Below are 16,886 nucleotides of genomic sequence, written 5' to 3'. Positions count from 1 at the left end.
AAACTACTTTTTCCAGAACTTTAGATATAAAAGGTAAATTCGATATAGGCCTGATATAAGACCTGACTGGATTACTACGCGAGGTAATCACACGTTTGCTAATTGCTAGTTTAAATTCATATATGGCTTTCACAGACAGGGGTTATCTTAAACCCGGACTAAATTGGGGTATTTAAGATACATTTATAAAACAATGCCAGTCTGCATCTTGATACAAAACAATGGCGCGGACATACTTGTAAGAGCTCTTAAAGAGTTATTTTCAGACAAGACTGCTCAAATATTCATTTTAGTCTGGGATCAGCCTTAAGCATTGTCTGTAAGAGCAGGCATTTTTAGTTTTTATGATTTACACATCATAAGTAACATCATACTTAACCCACGTTTTTTAATTACAATTAATAATAGATATACGTAAAGCATATGGTCAGAGGTAACAAAGCGTTAAAACTTTAGATGAAGAGTGACACGTTTAAGTTAACACATCTGGTATAATGACAAAACTGAATAAATGTTTTTTATTATGTTTATCAGTTGTTGAGAGTTAGAGAGTGAGAGAGAGATAGAGACAGAGAGAGAGAGCGAGAGAGAAAGGTTCTTCCTCAACTGCAGAGACAACACAGTACACACACACACACACACACACACACATCTGTTTGTGTTTTTATTGAAGCAGTACACTTGCAATTATTACAGAGTTATAAGCCAATAAATGTATGTCAAGAATGAGCAGAATAATAATAATAATAATAATAATAATAATATAAGAAACCAGGTGAGAGAAGTTCATGCCAAACGTCATGCCACAAATATAATGTTAGTGATAATCATGAGACGTTTCCATGGTGATGTGTGTCCCATTTGGTCATTTTCACCTGCACACTATAAAGCAGCTTGAATTCAGAGTAATATTAGAAGTGAGAGAAAACATTCTGGGTCATAATTTAAACCGAGTGTTTGACTTCTACCGCTAATGCTACAGGAGGGACTCTTGTTTTTTACTGTGGTTTTCATCACAGTCCCATGAGAGTTATTGCACTGAGTGATGTCATGAGTGGTCCACCACACACTAACAGAACCGTCCCGAAGGCACACGCTACAGACACATACATGTGAATGTTTGAGTCCACTGAGGATGACCGGCGGCAGTCATTGGATCTCTTTTGGGCCTGGCGCCAAACCAGAGAGGAGTACTGCATTTCACAAGTAATATTTGGTCACTATTTAAATAAATGAAAGATTTATTTAAGCGCTTAATGCACGTCTGATGAGCCGTTTGGATTATAGAGTGTATATAGAGATGTATAGTCTCTCAGAAATGTCTGTCTACATGACGTTAGTCCTGCTGTGAGCGTGGAGGAAACAGACGGATGCTCTGAGACCTGAGCCTGTGTGTCAGACCGCCGCTACACTCCTACAAACCCTGCTGTACCGCCCACTGAGAGAGAGAGAGAGAGACAGAATAGAGAGAGAGGGAAGCTCCATCAGCAGTCTTCATATAAAGGACTTTAAGCTCCGCCCACAGTTGCGTCATTAGTGTGCGTGGGTCACCTCTGGTTAACCTGTTGCTTTCCTTCATAAGGACGAGTAGAAGAAGATGTAGGCGGCCGCCGAGCGGACAGACGAGGCTGAGATCTCAGACACCTCGTGATCATCAAACTTAAACCAGCGCTGTTTGATGGGATTCTTGCAGTATGCAGTGTAATGACCGCCGTCCATTCCACCATAATGATTCTGATGATGAAAACAACACCATTACAACACAAAACAGTCTGAATACAGCACGTGTTCACGCCAGCGTGTTGTGTATTTGTGTACTCACAGACACGGAGTACAGGTTGTATTTCTTCAAATTTGGTTTGGGCCCAATGACGTACTGCGACAGGTCCAGATTATCCAGCGGGAAATCCACCAAAGTCTGCAGTTTTTCCCTCCACCGGCCGTCATATTTAAACCTTGTAAACACAACCAGGCACGGGTTTCTGTATTTGCATTCTGGGAAAAGAAAACTCTAAAGATAGAAACCAAAGAAGTTACACACCGTTTCAAGTGCACAAGTAAAATGGGCGGAACCTTCCAGATCTGCATTTTCTTGATAGCGTCTCGATGCGTTTTACAGTGTCGACAGTAGAAGCGATTGCTGTCAGTAAGTCGCTCCTCTTTAGAGAAGAGTTTCAGACAATCCTGTACAAACACACAACCAACACCAGTCACGAGGAGCCAAGAGTCAAGACCGAGGTCACTGCGTGAGTGCATGCGTGTCAGACCTGAAGAGAGCACTTGCTGCTGGCCGTCATCTCCAGTGTGAGGTACATGAAGGTCTCGAAGGTTCTGGATTTGTGTTGGCAGCTCATGCACTGAACTGTGGATTTAAACTGACCCTGAAACAGAGCCACGATGATGGACTCATTCAACAGCTTGTGTTTGCTCCAGGCTAACTCTGCAGCGCTCACGTCATCCAGATGATCAATGTCCTCTTCCTTATAACCCCTGCGTTTATCCGCCTATCAAATAAACATATCAGTCACAACTGTGTTAAAGAGTACATAACATGAGATCATGAAAATGACATGTCATGCAGTGTGTGATGTTGCCATGTTCGTAAATCTAAAGGTGAATGAATAACAAAGTTATTGGCTTGGAAAAAGGGGAGACGACTCTGAATCACTCAAACGAGTCGTCACTAGTCCGATTCACCTACCGCCTCAGACTTACGTCACTACATATAGTAACCGCCTTTGTTTTGCTAGGACTGCCCACATCAGACTAGACCATCTGACCAAATCACAGCAGACTAGACCATCTGACCAATCACACCAGACTAGACCATCTGACCAATCACAGCAGACTAGAGCATCTGACCAATCACAGCAGACTAGACCATCTGACCAATCACACCAGACTAGACCATCTGACCAATCACAGCAGACTAGACCATCTTACCAATCACAGCAGACTAGACCATCTGACCAATCACAGCAGACTAGACCATCTGACCAATCACACCAGACTAGACCATCTGACCAATCACAGCAGACTAGAGCATCTGACCAATCACACCAGACTAGACCATCTGACCAATCACAGCAGACTAGACCATCTGACCAATCACACCAGACTAGACCATCTGACCAATCACAGCAGACTAGACCATCTGACCAATCAAAGCAGACTAGAGCATCTGACCAATCACATCAGACTAGACCATCTGACCAATCACACCAGACTAGAGCATCTGACCAATCACACCAGACTAGAGCATCTGACCAATCACATCAGACTAGACCATCTGACCAATCACAGCAGACTAGAGCATCTGACCAATCACATCAGACTAGAGCATCTGACCAATCACATCAGACTAGAGCATCTGACCAATCACATCAGACTAGACCATCTGACCAATCACAGCAGACTAGACCATCTGACCAATCACACCAGACTAGACCATCTAACCTAATCACACCAGACTAGACCATCTGACCAATCACACCAGACTAGACCATCTAACCTAATCACACCAGACTAGACCATCTGACCAATCACAGCAGACTAGACCATCTGACCAATCACAGCAGACTAGACCATCTGACCAATCACATCAGACTAGATCATCTGACCAATCACAGCAGACTAGACCATCTCACCAGTCACGCCAGACTAGAGCATCTGACCAATCACAGCAGACTAGACCATCTGACCAATCACATCAGACTAGACCATCTGACCAAATCACAGCAGACTAGACCATCTGACCAATCACACCAGACTAGAGCATCTGACCAATCACATCAGACTAGAGCATCTGACCAATCACATCAGACTAGACCATCTTACCAATCACAGCAGACTAGAGCATCTGACCAATCACATCAGACTAGAGCATCTGACCAATCACAGCAGACTAGAGCATCTGACCAATCACATCAGACTAGACCATCTGACCAATCACAGCAGACTAGACCATCTGACCAATCACAGCAGACTAGACCATCTGACCAATCACAGCAGACTAGAGCATCTGACCAATCACAGCAGACTAGACCATCTGACCAATCACATCAGACTAGATCATCTGACCAATCACAGCAGACTAGACCATCTGACCAATCACAGCAGACTAGACCATTTGACCAATCACAGCAGACTAGACTATCTGACCAATCACAGCAGACTAGACCATCTCACCAGTCACACCAGACTAGAGCATCTGACCAATCACACCAGACTAGACCATCTGACCAATCACACCAGACTAGACCATTTGACCAATCACAGCAGACTAGACTATCTGACCAATCACAGCAGACTACAGCATCTGACCAATCACACCAGACTAGACCATCTGACCAATCACACCAGACTAGACCATCTGACCAATCACAGCAGACTAGACCATCTGACCAATCACAGCAGACTAGACTAGCAGAAAGGAGGTGATTATACAGATGAATTGAGGAACGAATCATTTGAGAGTCAGTCAAGAAGTGAGGTAAGAATAAGTGCGTATTATTACGAGATAATCATGTTTTTACACATTAAATGAACACAAACGTGTTGTTGGCCACTCCAGAAACCAAAGTAGAACCTTAAAAAGTCCTAGTTATTTACGGTTTAAGATCACACTTATGGCTGTGTTCTGATGTTCACTTTTACAAGCTCTGGATTCCATTCGAGTCACTGATTATAAATTTAATACAAATCCTAGAGATATTGCTAAAAATTATCAGTAAATATCACAAAACAAGGGTTAAAAAAATGAAATGAAGAGCCACAAACCTGTATATTAAAATTGAAACACAGTTGGGTATATTGAAACAGAAATTTCATATTTAAGATACAGTAAAACATACAAAATTGGCTGTAAAGAGCGACTTCAATCACCCCTGCCTTTTATGTGAAGATGATGTGATGTTAAATTCGATGACACATCAGCATGTCAATTAAGCAATGAATGAATGACACATGCCATTTTGTAACATCCACCCAATGCAAACAGAAAAGTGACATCTAGTGGATAGTAGTAGCCACAACATGCAAGTTATTCAATGTTCAGTGCTTGAGGAAATATGAAAGATAAAAATCGATTCACAGCTTTTGAGAATTGATATTGAATTGAGTGCATTTTAAAAAACGATAAATGGATTTGCCCAGCCCCCATCACATTGAACATCCAGGCATTTCAAGTCATGAGCGCATGTGTCTCTCTCACCTTATTGAGATCCTCGTGCAGTCCGTCCATGAGGAACAGAAGCAGTTCTTGAGAATCTTGATGCTCGTAGCTGGAGAAACGGTTGTTGATTTTACAGATGGTGCCTTTGAAATCTTGAGGACTGATGCATTTGTACTGTCCCGACCACAGCGCCTTCATGACCACGCTGAACTCCTCGGCCACCTCCCCTTTATGACCCAGAATATTGTCCCTGTCAAACACAAACACGTCATTTTCTCTCTTAGAATGAAGACGCGCTGCTCTTTCACATCTGGTGTGTTGTGTACCGGTTGATGTCGTCCTGATAGAAGTTCCTGTTGAAATACTCTGCCATGGCGATGGTGTTACACAGGCACTGGAGGATGGAGTTCATGTAGCAGGTGTTGCCGAGGTTACGGAGGCCTGTTAATAACGGCCCCTGACCTCCAAACACCGGGTTCAGGTTCCGGATCTTTGCTGCAGACGGCCGAGCGATCTCAGCCTTATATGCGGCGGCAGCAGCAGCAGCCAGAGGCCTGCAGGAACACACGCGTGTTTATTTATCACGTCTGTGAAGAAGCTGCACGTGTGTGTGTGTGTGTGCGTACTTGTTTTCTCTGTTTATTTGAGGTACAGGTGTGGGTTTTCTGCTGGTCTCTGCATTCAGTTCCTGGCTGATATCAGGAGACGAGTACGATCGCTTCAGTTTGGACTGCTCCCTCTCCTTCTCTCTGTCCGTCTCTGCAGCTTCTGTCGGTTTGGCTTTGGCCGTGCTGGCCGGTACCTGTAACACGCTCACCTCTGGAGGATAGAGATGCACGCGGTTGGTGGGAGAGTGGTAATATCTGTAGGTTCCTGTCACCGTATCGAGAAACTGCACACACACAAATGGCTGGGCATGAGACACCACACACACTTAAGTCACAACAGATTACTGCTGTCGTGTCCTCTTACCTTCATCCAGCCGTCCGGCAACCCGGGTACGGTTCTACCCATCTCCTCACTGCGCGCTCGCGTCAGAGTATCCCTCTGCAAAACACGTTACATGCGTGTGGCATTTATTCGTCATGTGCATGTTCACAATAAATACTGTAGTGCGTAAGTCATATTGTAGCATCTGATCACGTGTAGTGATGTCACTGACCTTGACGTCACCCAGAGTCGTCACTGGCGCTGGTGAATCCAGTGACATGCTCTTCATCTGAGCGTCCTTCTGTGTTTTTTTGCCCTTTTCGTCTCGCTCCGTTTCTCCCTGAGACTCCTCTTCGGCCGTCTGTCTCTCCAGTTTCTTTCTCTCCTGCTGTCTCTCCTCCTCCTTCATCTCGTCTCTCTGACGTCTCTCTGCTGCCTCCCTCTGCTCTTTCTCGTCTCTCTCTCTCTTCTCCTCCTGAGCACGCTTGCGTTGTTCTTGCTCTTTACGGGCTTTCTCCATCAGACTGACGGTCTCTGCGTGGATCTCCCTGCGCTCCTCTTCGCTCAGGGCTCTGGATGGGTCCAGGTTGGGTTTGGCCGAGCGGTTGGGCATCACAGGGTCGTTGAGTGTCGCAGGAGTATCATTCACTGCGGACTCATCGCTGACTCTCGATGTGACACTCACGGCTGGTTTCTTGGAGCGATCCACCTGGGTGAGAGTAGAGCAGATGTTGACTCAGTGTTTCTGACAGTTATTTTTGCGTGTGTTCTGGACGAAGCTCACCTGTGGAGTGTGTCTGGGTGAGGCGGAGGGCGGCGTTATGACATCTGTGCTGGTTTGAGGAACAGGCTGCTGTGCCGGTGTTTGTGTGTTCGTGGGCCCTTCTGTGTGAGGTTCTTGGTCCAAAGTTCTGCCGTTGAGCTGTGTGAGCGGTGCGGGCTCCGAGGTCACGCTCACGGGTTTGGGCTCCTCCAGTGAAGGATATGCAAAGTTCACTGAAATCACAGAATCACAAAACAAACGTTCACAGATCAAACCTGCATGTACTATAACTCTAAAATAACACATCCAGATCTCCAAGCACAGACCCGCTGAAGTCATCATGTGATCCCTCCGTGAGAGACACATACTCACATGGTGGCAGAGTGCTTGTCACATGCTGTCGGGGCGGTTTGACTTTAGCGTTGCTGGTGTACATGGGGTAAAAGAGCAGCCAGTTTTCATACCCTCCCTCCAGAACCAGTGGCTCGCTGCGCAGGATAGTACTGCTGTCCCACTGCACAAAACCACCACACACCAGAGTGTCACATGACCCGAAAGAGAGCGCCAGCGTTCAGAGAGGATCAGTGCTACAGTACCTTATAGAGAGCATCCTTCAGACTCTGTAAAGTGGTGCCCAGTTTGAGGTCAGAGAGGCCGCTGAACCAGTCCAACAGAACCACATAATCCACAAACGCTCGACGCTTCCACTCATCCAGAGATTCAGCAGGCAGCTTCATCTCCATCTGATTCACCGTCACCCTGACAATTACCCAAAAATGAGGAGAATCCGGTCTGTGTCTTTAAATAATCAAGACATGAGTGCAGAGAGACTCTGGAGTGAGCGTTACCCCGGGCTGACGGCCTCTTCAGGTACACTGATACATGTCTGAGACGGGACACACATGTGCGATTCCTCAAAGTCTTGTCTGCTCCGAGCATCCATCACCAGCACATTTATACTGCTGTCCTTCATCAGGTGATATAAACCTTCAGCACTGACGCTGCCTGCTGGAGAGAGAGAGAGAGAGAGAGAGAGAGAGAGAGAGAGAGAGAGCCTTCAATAAAAAACTAAAAACAAACAACCGTACAGACATGTGGTCTCAAACCCTGCCCCTGGTGAGCTTCGTCCTGAAGAGTTCTGCTCAAACACAGCTGAAGCATCTCATGAAGGCCTTTGGGCTGCTTGATCATTACAAACATGGGTGTTGTAAAAGTTGAAGGACGGTTGATCTCCAGCAGCAGGGTTTGAGATCCCTGAGAACACACACTACCTTTAGCACTCTTCTTGTTATTGGCTTCATCTTGAATCTGCAGGAAAATACACAGACACATACACACACACACACACACACACATTACTGTAACCATACAACAATTGTTAATAACCACTGTGTAAAAGCCGTTTCAACATTAATCTTTGATGTTTGTGCGAGTTGCTTGAAATCAATCAAGAAATCATTCTCAGGTGCCTTGAAAATCTTTCTCAAATCATTAGAGAGTGTTTGTCATGCGTCGTTGCTGCAGTGTTGTCATTATGTCATAGATTTGTGTTCATGTTCTCTCTCAGATGGATTATTAAAGCTGATAAGAGCTGTGTTTCTGTTTCTTCTGTACCTTCTGACCGCTCTTCTCTGATGTTCCTCTGGGTGAATCACGGCCATCTTTCTCCATCCGTTCTTCTCTTCGATTCTTTTCCTCTCTTCTCTCTTTCTCTTCCAGCTTTTTCCGCACCTCCACTTCCTCATAGCTGGAAGGTGAAGGAAGAAAACCAGTGTTAACATCAGGTGAGATTGATTCACATGTGAGTAAATCAAGCAAATAAGGAAAACTAAATGTTTTGAACTCCATTTACAGCTGTATTTAATGCTCATCACCGGAATAATACTGTGTGTGTTTGTATTTGTACATCTATCTTTATGAGGATCAGTTTGAGTTTTAGACCAGCAGAGTGAGGACTAAGAGAGTAAAGTGAGGACATTTGGGCCGGTCCTCACTTTCTGAGACCCCTTTAAAGCACTGTTTAAGGGTCAAGACCTGGTTTAAGGGTTTAGTTTATAATTATGTTATAATTAGGGTTAGGGTCAGGTACTTAGAGATTGCATTGCGGCAATGTATGTCCTCATAAAGATAGATGTGCAAACATGTGTGTGTGTGCGTGCGTTCGTGTAAAACACTGACCGGAGTTTCAAACTCTCTGAAAGTTTCTCTGCTTCCTCTATGGCCTTTTTGAAGCTGGTTGGCCCCAGTATAGACAGAAAGAAATCCTGAAACCAGCAGAACACACAAACTCTGGATAAGAAGGAAATTCAATACACAAACATTCCTCACATACACAACAACCGTCACATAAACAACATCCCTCAAATACACAACATAAGTCACATACACAACATCTGTCACATACACAACAACCGTCACAAAAACAACATCCCTCAAATACACAACCTCTGTCACAGACACAATATGTAGCTCAAGGGCTTATCTGTCAATTAAAGGCTATCAAGCTGTTAGAGCAGACCCCCACCCCTCACCTGCTGCTGTCTGAAGTCCGGTCTCTTCTTGATGAGGTCATAGACGGTCAGATACTTCATGTACAGGACATAAGCTTTCTCCTCATCTCGATCAAGACGACACTCCTCAGCCGCCTTGAAGATCTTACATGCACTCTGGACATAACTGACACACACACACACACACAAAACAGGATTTATGGACATTTTATTTAAATGAAGGATGTGTAGATTTTTCTCCTCTGTGTGTGTTATCTTACTGTCTAGTGTTGGTTCTCTCTGGTTTGATTTCTGCTTTCTTGTTCAGATCTCCCAGGGATGTAGAAAGATAAAGATCCTTCACTCCAGTGGTCACGGACGGCATTTCAGCTCATATTCCTACAAAAACAAACACATTGACTTTAACTGAATCATCAGACCTGTGAAAACACAAGAGAGAACTGAAAGATTGGACAAGAATGATGCTAACAGTAATGCTCACATTCACAACATCTGTATTTCAATACGAGAAATCACCAGCGTTTACATAGAAACACACTCAACTCACCCCGCACACACATGTGAAATAAAATCCACTGTGAAAATACAGCAGTAAACAACTGAAGATCGCTGAGAAAGTGAAGTTTAACCCGACTAATGACTGTAAACACTCCAAAGTGTTCGATCAAACCCGGAAGTCCGCGGATTCAAACTGCGCAAGCTTTATTTAAACCGTCTCCATTTACAACGTCAAAAAATGTGAATCGTGGGTTCACCACGAATATTCACGTACACACATAGACATACATTTCATGATTTCTATTTATGATTTAACCCTAATGCCACGACTCGTTGTTTTATTCGATGATCCTAATATTTGGACTGTGGATGTGACGCTCAGAAGCAGAGACTTTTCATGACTCTCTCTCGAGACCGATAAAGTGGAAAAGTGAATCTCGAGCATCTCTCCTCGCGCATGCGCGTTCCCTTTATTTCCAGCGGTTTATTGTAAAGTGACAAAATCTTAATAGAATGTTCTATAATAGAATCATAATAACGTCTTTTCAGTGTAACCCAAAGCCCTCGCTAAAACACAATGTGTGAGTTTGTGTTTGAATTGTTTTCTGCATTCATACAGTGTGTTCTTTAACACTGAGTCTTTCATCGTGCACGTCCACATGCACACATACGCGCACTCTCATGCTCGTGCCCGCCGTTGATGCCGTTCTACTATCTTCATCTCTGCTTGTCTTCGGGCAGATTTCGGTCGGTTCTTCGGTTTCTGCTGTGATCGGACGGTAAGCGTGATCGCGTCCGCCGGATGTGGAACTGGATGAGTTTACGGTATTAATATTTCCTCTTCCCCCGGAACACGAGCGATTTCCTGTTTATCACGCGCAACGGGCCGCTCTCGTGCTGGTGTCTGTTTCAGGCCTTCAGGATTTTATGACAAGAGTTTCATTTATATACACGCGCTGAGAAACACGGACGAGGATCCGAACGCGCGTGTTCATGTGAAATGATCATTGATGAAATATTAATATCACCCGTCGGTTCTTTCCGTAACAATGAACAGCGATAAGAACAGATTCTGTGTCTGTGTTTAATTGAGCTTTCACATATATTTAGCATGTTTCTGACTGCTGTGAAATAGAAATAAATCCATCCGTCATTCTGCTATTTTACTGAAAACGTTTTGCATTTGACAGTTCTGCCATCATTTATTCTCTCTCATGTGTTTGGTACCGACTCGGTGGAACACAATAAAAGAAGATATCTTGAGAAATGTATCAGTGGTTTTGTGTTCATACAAATGAAGTTGGGGTTCATTATCAACATTCTTCCAAATATCTTCTGTTGTGTTCTACAGAAGAATCAAACTCATACAGGTTAGACACGACATGAGAGTGAATGTATGATGACAGACTTCTGGTTATGGTTAATATTGAACATGTGACTATAGTTCAGTTCAAGAATCTGAAATCAAATCTGATTGTTATGATGAGAAACTGATGAGTTATAGATCAGTGAGAACATTCAGCTGCCCTGCTTACATTTCACACTTCTATAGTAAAACCAGAGAAACAAAACATCAGTTTATTTATTTTAGTGTACGGACACTGGTTTACACAATCAATGTGACACAAACACACACGATACAAATGTACAGTACCTTTTAAAGGTTTGGAAAGCTTGGCTGAAATGTTTCTAATTCTCAAGATGTCTGAAATGACTTTTGCAGTCAAACATGTATTTGTGTCTAATCTGAAGACAGAGTGAAGCAGTCGTAAGAGCCCTGAATAGATGTGAAGTCCTGCATCCGTTGACAGCGGGCTGGAAGAAAATGCCTTTTGGTTTAGGCTCAATTTCAGCTTGATTCATCCGATTTTTGGAAAGAAACAAACACGTCTCTGCTACAAATGAACACTTGAAGTTTGATTCTAGCACCTATAGTGTTCCCGTACAATTACAGCCAAAGTGACAGAAGTGCAAACGTCTCACTTCACCTCATGTGTGGCTTCACTGTAACAGACGAATGTTCATTGTTAATTGTTGTCTTTAATCTAGAGGTGTTTATATGTACATCTGTCTTCCGTCATCTAACCATCCTTCTATTATACATCAATACATATCAGAAGATATATGAGAAAGTGCTGCATAACAAAAAATCATCATTGTCTGTTACTCTCGCGTACTTCAGTTATGATTTCCATTCATGGAATTAATATTTTTTCATCTCATTGTTTTGAAGACATTTTCACACATTGGGGTAAATTGTCGTAATTGTGTTACAACGCACAGCGCTGTGTAACCATATTTTCGGATCCTAGTTCAAAGTTACAAGACTGACTGACATGTGTCAGGATGGTGTTTGGAATCACAATGGTGATGAAGATGACATAAGGGGGCAGTCGTGGCCTAATGGTTAGAGGGTTGGACTCGTGACCAGAAGGTTTCCGGTTCGATCCTCAGGTCAGGCGGTTAACGACTGAGGTGTCCTTGAGCAAGGCACCTAACCCCTACTTGCTCCCCGGGCACTGCAGCGATAGCTGCCCACTGCTCCGGGTGTATGTGTGTTCACCACTTGCTGTGCGTGTGTTCACTACTCTCTGGATGGGTTAAAAGCAGAGGTATATCTCGGATATGGGTCACCATAACTGACAAATTAGTCACTTTCACTTCACATAAGGCTGGATTTGGTCATTTACACAGCCAATAAGAAAAAAATGATGAAGAAATGTACCTTCATGATACCAAAACAATCTACAAAAACACTTCAAGACTTTTTACAAATTCACAGATGATGGTGATCTGGCAACGAGAGGAGAAGACTGAAAGCACAAATCACTCGCCCCTGTGTCACTGTCAGTCACATCTGTGTTACTCTGTGCCGGCGCTCCTCTGCTCTTTAAACGCTTCTTCACTTCAGACATTAACAAAAGCATTGATAACATGATCAGAGAACCATTTTGTGTAGTTTGACAGTGCTGGAATACATACAGTATATAAAGTGACGTTTGTTTTATAGAGGATTGTAAAGCAACAACACAAAGAATGTTTCTTAACCCTAAACTGAACTTCCGGTTCTCATCTGCAAAGAATTGAGTCCCTGTAGATTAATTCTGATATTAAAAAAGATAAATAACTTAATTATTTGAATAGCAAGATAAAATATGTACACCCAGTGACAAGCAAGTGAAGTTAAACACAACCCATTCAACAAATCTAGTTAATACGACGAACACAGACCAGAAGGAAACCACAGGCCAGGCCAATGAAAATAAAGAACTTTGACTGGTTCTGCTCATCAGATGTGACGGATGACACATGTCTGTACTGTTACACACTCGTGCAGTCAAATCATGTGAATGTCTGATCACTCTCATCTTCTAGATGTCTCTGGTGGATTTGGGGAAGAAGCTCTTGGAAGCGGCTCGTGCCGGTCAGGACGATGAGGTTCGGATACTGATGGCCAACGGAGCGCCCTTCACCACCGACTGGGTGAGCGTTTGACACAAAAGTAGATTTTCTTGCGCTTCTTCTGCTCACTGTTTGTCTCCAATCATATTTTCTGGAGACCAAAAATAAGCAAACACTCAGAAATGTGAGGATGATTTAATTGGTCGTGTTTGAGAACGTCTTGTTTTGATTGTGATCTCTCTCTGTCACGTGTGGCAGCTGGGCACGTCTCCGCTTCACCTGTCGGCACAGTTCGGTCACTTCTCCACCACAGAGGTTCTGCTGCGGGCCGGGGTGAGCCGAGACGCCCGCACAAAAGTGGACCGGACGCCTCTGCACATGGCGGCGTCTGAGGGTCACGGCGGCATCGTGGAGCTTCTGCTGAAGGTGAGGTCACGGATCTTTGATGTTCGCTCTGGGTGCATTAGAAGTCATTTGCTGCTTTAAGTGTCTCTTTCATGATGCGTCTCGGGAACAATGACTTTATTGATGCCGTCTCTACAGCACGGAGCAGACGTCAACGCTAAGGACATGCTTCAGATGAGCGCTCTGCACTGGGCCGTGGAGCACGCTCACAGAGACGCCGTGGAACTCCTGCTGCGCTTCGGAGCCGATGTCCACGCGCAGAGTAAATTCTGTAAGAACGCGCTGGACATCGCCGTGGACAATGGCTCTCACGAGCTGGCCCAGATCCTGCAGGTAGCTCGAGACGCTCCGTCTCTCTTGAAATGTAGAAAATCTGAATGTTTTTAATGTCGCATGTGATGAACTGCGTGATGAACGTGATGAACTCATTCAGGTGGCCATGCAGAACCAGATCAACACCCACCCCGAGAGTCCCGACGCACTGCCGCAGTTCATCATCGGTCCCGGGGGCGTGGTCAACCTGGTCTCACCCGGGAACACCAGCAAGTCCACGGGTGAGCTGGAGCCTCAGTGAAAGGACCCTTTGTTCACATGATGTGTGTTTATCTGAAGATTGCTTCGGGGTTATTTGAACAGAGTGTCTCATCAAAGCTTTGCGTCTCAATAGAGATGGCCTCTGATGTCAGAGGTTTTCATCATGTGGTGTTTGTCAGATGTGAACGTGCTCTCCTGTCCCGTCAGTGTTGGCCGGGGAGGAGGTGATAACGGCTGACACGGTCGACGGGGCCATTCAACAGGTCGTGAGCTCTGGAGGTCAGCAGGTCATTACCATAGTAACAGACGGCATTCACCTGGGCAACCTGCAGACTGGCACGGGCATTGGCCAGCCCATAATAGTCACCATGCCCGATGGGCAGCAGGGTGAGTTTGAATGGAAGGGTTTCACACACGACACACTTGGGTCAAGGAGGAATTGATGTGTTTGTGTGTTTTTTACAGTATTAACAGTGTCCGACACAGAGGTGGCAGAAGAAACTGTCATTAGCGACGAGCCCACCTTTAAACGTCAGCGTGTGAAAGAAGAAGACCACGATCACACCATCCAAATGCAAGACGTTCACATCCAGCCAACCGTCTCGCGGGACGCCTTTCAGGTGCAGACACAACAAACACAGCAGAACTGACCAGTCAAATCCCCTTTATATGTGACATCATGACAACATCACGCCATTTAACACATGACTGAAAACAAACAAACAAACAACAACCTAGCAGGTGATAAGTTTTGTGTGCTTTGCTCACACAGATGTGTATTTGTGTGTGACAGGAGAAAGTGGCTCTGCTGAAGCAGCTAGAAGAAGCCAATCGTGAAGCTCAGAGATACAGACAACAGTTTCTGAAGAAAGAGCAGGAGGCAGAAGCTTACAGACTCAAACTGGAGGCCATCACACGCCAGAGCGCCAACAAAACACTGTGACACATCAACATCACATTGATCTGGATCCGTTCTTTAAACAGACACTATATTTCTATTTCATTATAGAAATCCTGAATATGTCACGGATCATTGGTTTTCAGGCCTGGAACTTTCTATCATCAGTGAAGACTTTGATCTTGTTACGATCAGTGTTGGGCAAGTTATTCTGGAAAAGTAATGAATTACTGGTTACATATTCTAAAGTGCGATTAGATTACTGTACAAATTACAGTTACAAATCAATGACTTATTACTCAATTCTTTCTATATCCTACATCAACCTTGATGAGTTCAGTGATTCAAGGATAGACATGAAACGACTCAATCCATTTGAATAAATAATATAAAACTACATAAAGTATTATCAACGGACCAAAGTATTACACATACAACAGACATTACAAATAACATTACTGAGGGCATCTTGAGACAGAACAATCACTGATATATTGATACACTGAGACGTCAGTGCAAGTTGTTTTGGATGAAGACACGTCTAACATATAAGTTAGTCTGGGTCTAGACTTAAACCCTGTAAAGGACCACCCAAAGGCCCAACGACGGAATCCAATGTCGTGGTTTAAGGGATCTCGTGTTCTGCTTCTCCTCGGCGATTTCTACATGAAGTTATTCAAGAACTGTCACAATTTAGTTCAATTTAAATGACTCTGTGGTAAAGACCGATCTGACTCCAATTTCAATATAATATAAAATAACTTATATGTAATTTCAAATGTATCTGTTGATAAGCGTTAATTTATCTATAAATCTTCATATTTTAATATTTAATATTAGAGTTATTCTTTCGATTGGGACCTGCAGTCTCTCAGAGTCTCACGCCGGCCGGGCTCATGGATCTCACGGACACAAAACGATCAGTTCCGATCTCTAGTCAGAGGTTGCCGGGTAAACTATTATCATTAAGTTTGGCCGCGATATGCTTGCTCAGAAACATAACAATAGTTATTTTAGTCACGATCATGCAACTTGCTAGGCCAGATGATAGGTGGAAATCATGTGAGCTTTAGCAATGCTCCTTTAAAAAATCTAGTATAAACTAGGCCTACCTATCCTGACACATCGATTTTGCGGCAACAGAACAGGTTCCTTTCAATCTACTTGTAATAACAAACTTTGAAGAATTCAGATAATATCAACAATAACAATTTATTACACCAGGCAGGCACAACATTAATTAAAATCATAGAATGCATATACAAGGGAATTCCTAATGTACTAAGCAAAGATTATTAACTTAGTATAAGAATAAAATAAAACCACAAAGTTTATCATACCTGGTAAAATTGAGACACACATTTGCAGTGTGAGAAGTTCTGTTTACAGATGCTTCTAAATCGAGATACACAGCTGCAATGTGGGGAGTTCTGCTTACAGAAGCTTCCTCGAGTCTTTTGCCAATTCACCTTATATACCCAGATGTTACAAAGCCAATGCTCAGCGAGAAACTTGATTTGTTTGTTTTCTCGTCACTGAAGAGAACATCAAATGGATCTCAATCTACATATAAACAGGATTCCATGAAGAGAACATCAAATGAGATCTCAATCTACACGTAAACAGGATTCCCTGAGAAAGTCACACCTCTTTGAGGAGTGCAGGTGATGCATTAGAGTTAAAAAGCTCTAATATACTCTCTGTTAGATTTGAAAGAACTAGACCTTTTTACCCATCGCACCATGACCTTTAAAACAATACCAAACATGAATC

At 43.7% G+C, this 16,886-nt stretch overlaps 2 protein-coding genes across 3 annotated transcripts in view; one reads left to right on the top strand and one right to left on the bottom strand.

Moving 5' to 3' along the window:
• Nucleotides 1–651: 651 nt before the first annotated feature.
• Nucleotides 652–10,520, bottom strand: usp8 (ubiquitin specific peptidase 8). The gene is made up of 19 exons (XM_056765817.1): nucleotides 9,924–10,520; nucleotides 9,637–9,754; nucleotides 9,398–9,542; nucleotides 9,045–9,130; nucleotides 8,481–8,613; nucleotides 8,138–8,174; nucleotides 7,715–7,874; nucleotides 7,463–7,625; nucleotides 7,239–7,380; nucleotides 6,888–7,099; nucleotides 6,336–6,812; nucleotides 6,146–6,220; nucleotides 5,800–6,065; nucleotides 5,500–5,727; nucleotides 5,213–5,423; nucleotides 2,268–2,504; nucleotides 2,042–2,184; nucleotides 1,823–1,955; nucleotides 652–1,734 (listed from the first exon to the last, which is right to left on the bottom strand). Exons 2-19 carry the CDS (start codon nucleotides 9,738–9,740, stop codon nucleotides 1,576–1,578), a joined length of 3,111 nt encoding a protein of 1,036 aa, XP_056621795.1. The 5' UTR covers nucleotides 9,741–9,754; nucleotides 9,924–10,520; the 3' UTR covers nucleotides 652–1,575.
• Nucleotides 10,521–10,528: 8 nt separating this feature from the next.
• Nucleotides 10,529–16,886, top strand: part of gabpb1 (GA binding protein transcription factor subunit beta 1) — a 7,541-nt gene continuing 1,183 nt past the window's right edge. Inside the window, exons 1-8 of one of the 2 annotated variants that reach the window (XM_056765819.1) lie at nucleotides 10,529–10,653; nucleotides 13,250–13,357; nucleotides 13,535–13,702; nucleotides 13,820–14,014; nucleotides 14,115–14,235; nucleotides 14,423–14,602; nucleotides 14,681–14,835; nucleotides 15,009–16,886. The exon at nucleotides 15,009–16,886 is cut by the window's right edge and continues 1,183 nt beyond it. In XM_056765819.1, coding sequence (XP_056621797.1) covers nucleotides 13,250–13,357; nucleotides 13,535–13,702; nucleotides 13,820–14,014; nucleotides 14,115–14,235; nucleotides 14,423–14,602; nucleotides 14,681–14,835; nucleotides 15,009–15,158 — 1,077 coding nt within the window. In that variant the 5' untranslated portion in view covers nucleotides 10,529–10,653 and the 3' untranslated portion in view covers nucleotides 15,159–16,886. Of the gene's footprint in view, nucleotides 10,700–13,249; nucleotides 13,358–13,534; nucleotides 13,703–13,819; nucleotides 14,015–14,114; nucleotides 14,236–14,422; nucleotides 14,603–14,680; nucleotides 14,836–15,008 lie in introns of both variants that reach the window. The other variant, XM_056765820.1, reaches the window with a different exon arrangement.

The sequence above is a fragment of the Triplophysa dalaica genome, chromosome 14 (assembly GCF_015846415.1).
Source record: "Triplophysa dalaica isolate WHDGS20190420 chromosome 14, ASM1584641v1, whole genome shotgun sequence".
NCBI lineage: Eukaryota > Metazoa > Chordata > Actinopteri > Cypriniformes > Nemacheilidae > Triplophysa > Triplophysa dalaica.
This window is presented reverse-complemented; position numbering and strand designations above follow the sequence as displayed.

Coding starts and splice junctions, on each gene's coding strand:
- usp8 (XM_056765817.1), bottom strand. CDS start 9,740: ATGCCGTCCGTGACCACTGGAGTGAAGGATCTTTATCTTTCTACATCC. Junction 8,614..9,044: donor TCAGAGAGTTTGAAACTCCG/GTCAGTGTTTTA, acceptor TTCACCTTCCAG/CTATGAGGAAGTGGAGGTGC. Junction 7,626..7,714: donor GAAGAGGCCGTCAGCCCGGG/GTAACGCTCACT, acceptor GGTAATTGTCAG/GGTGACGGTGAATCAGATGG.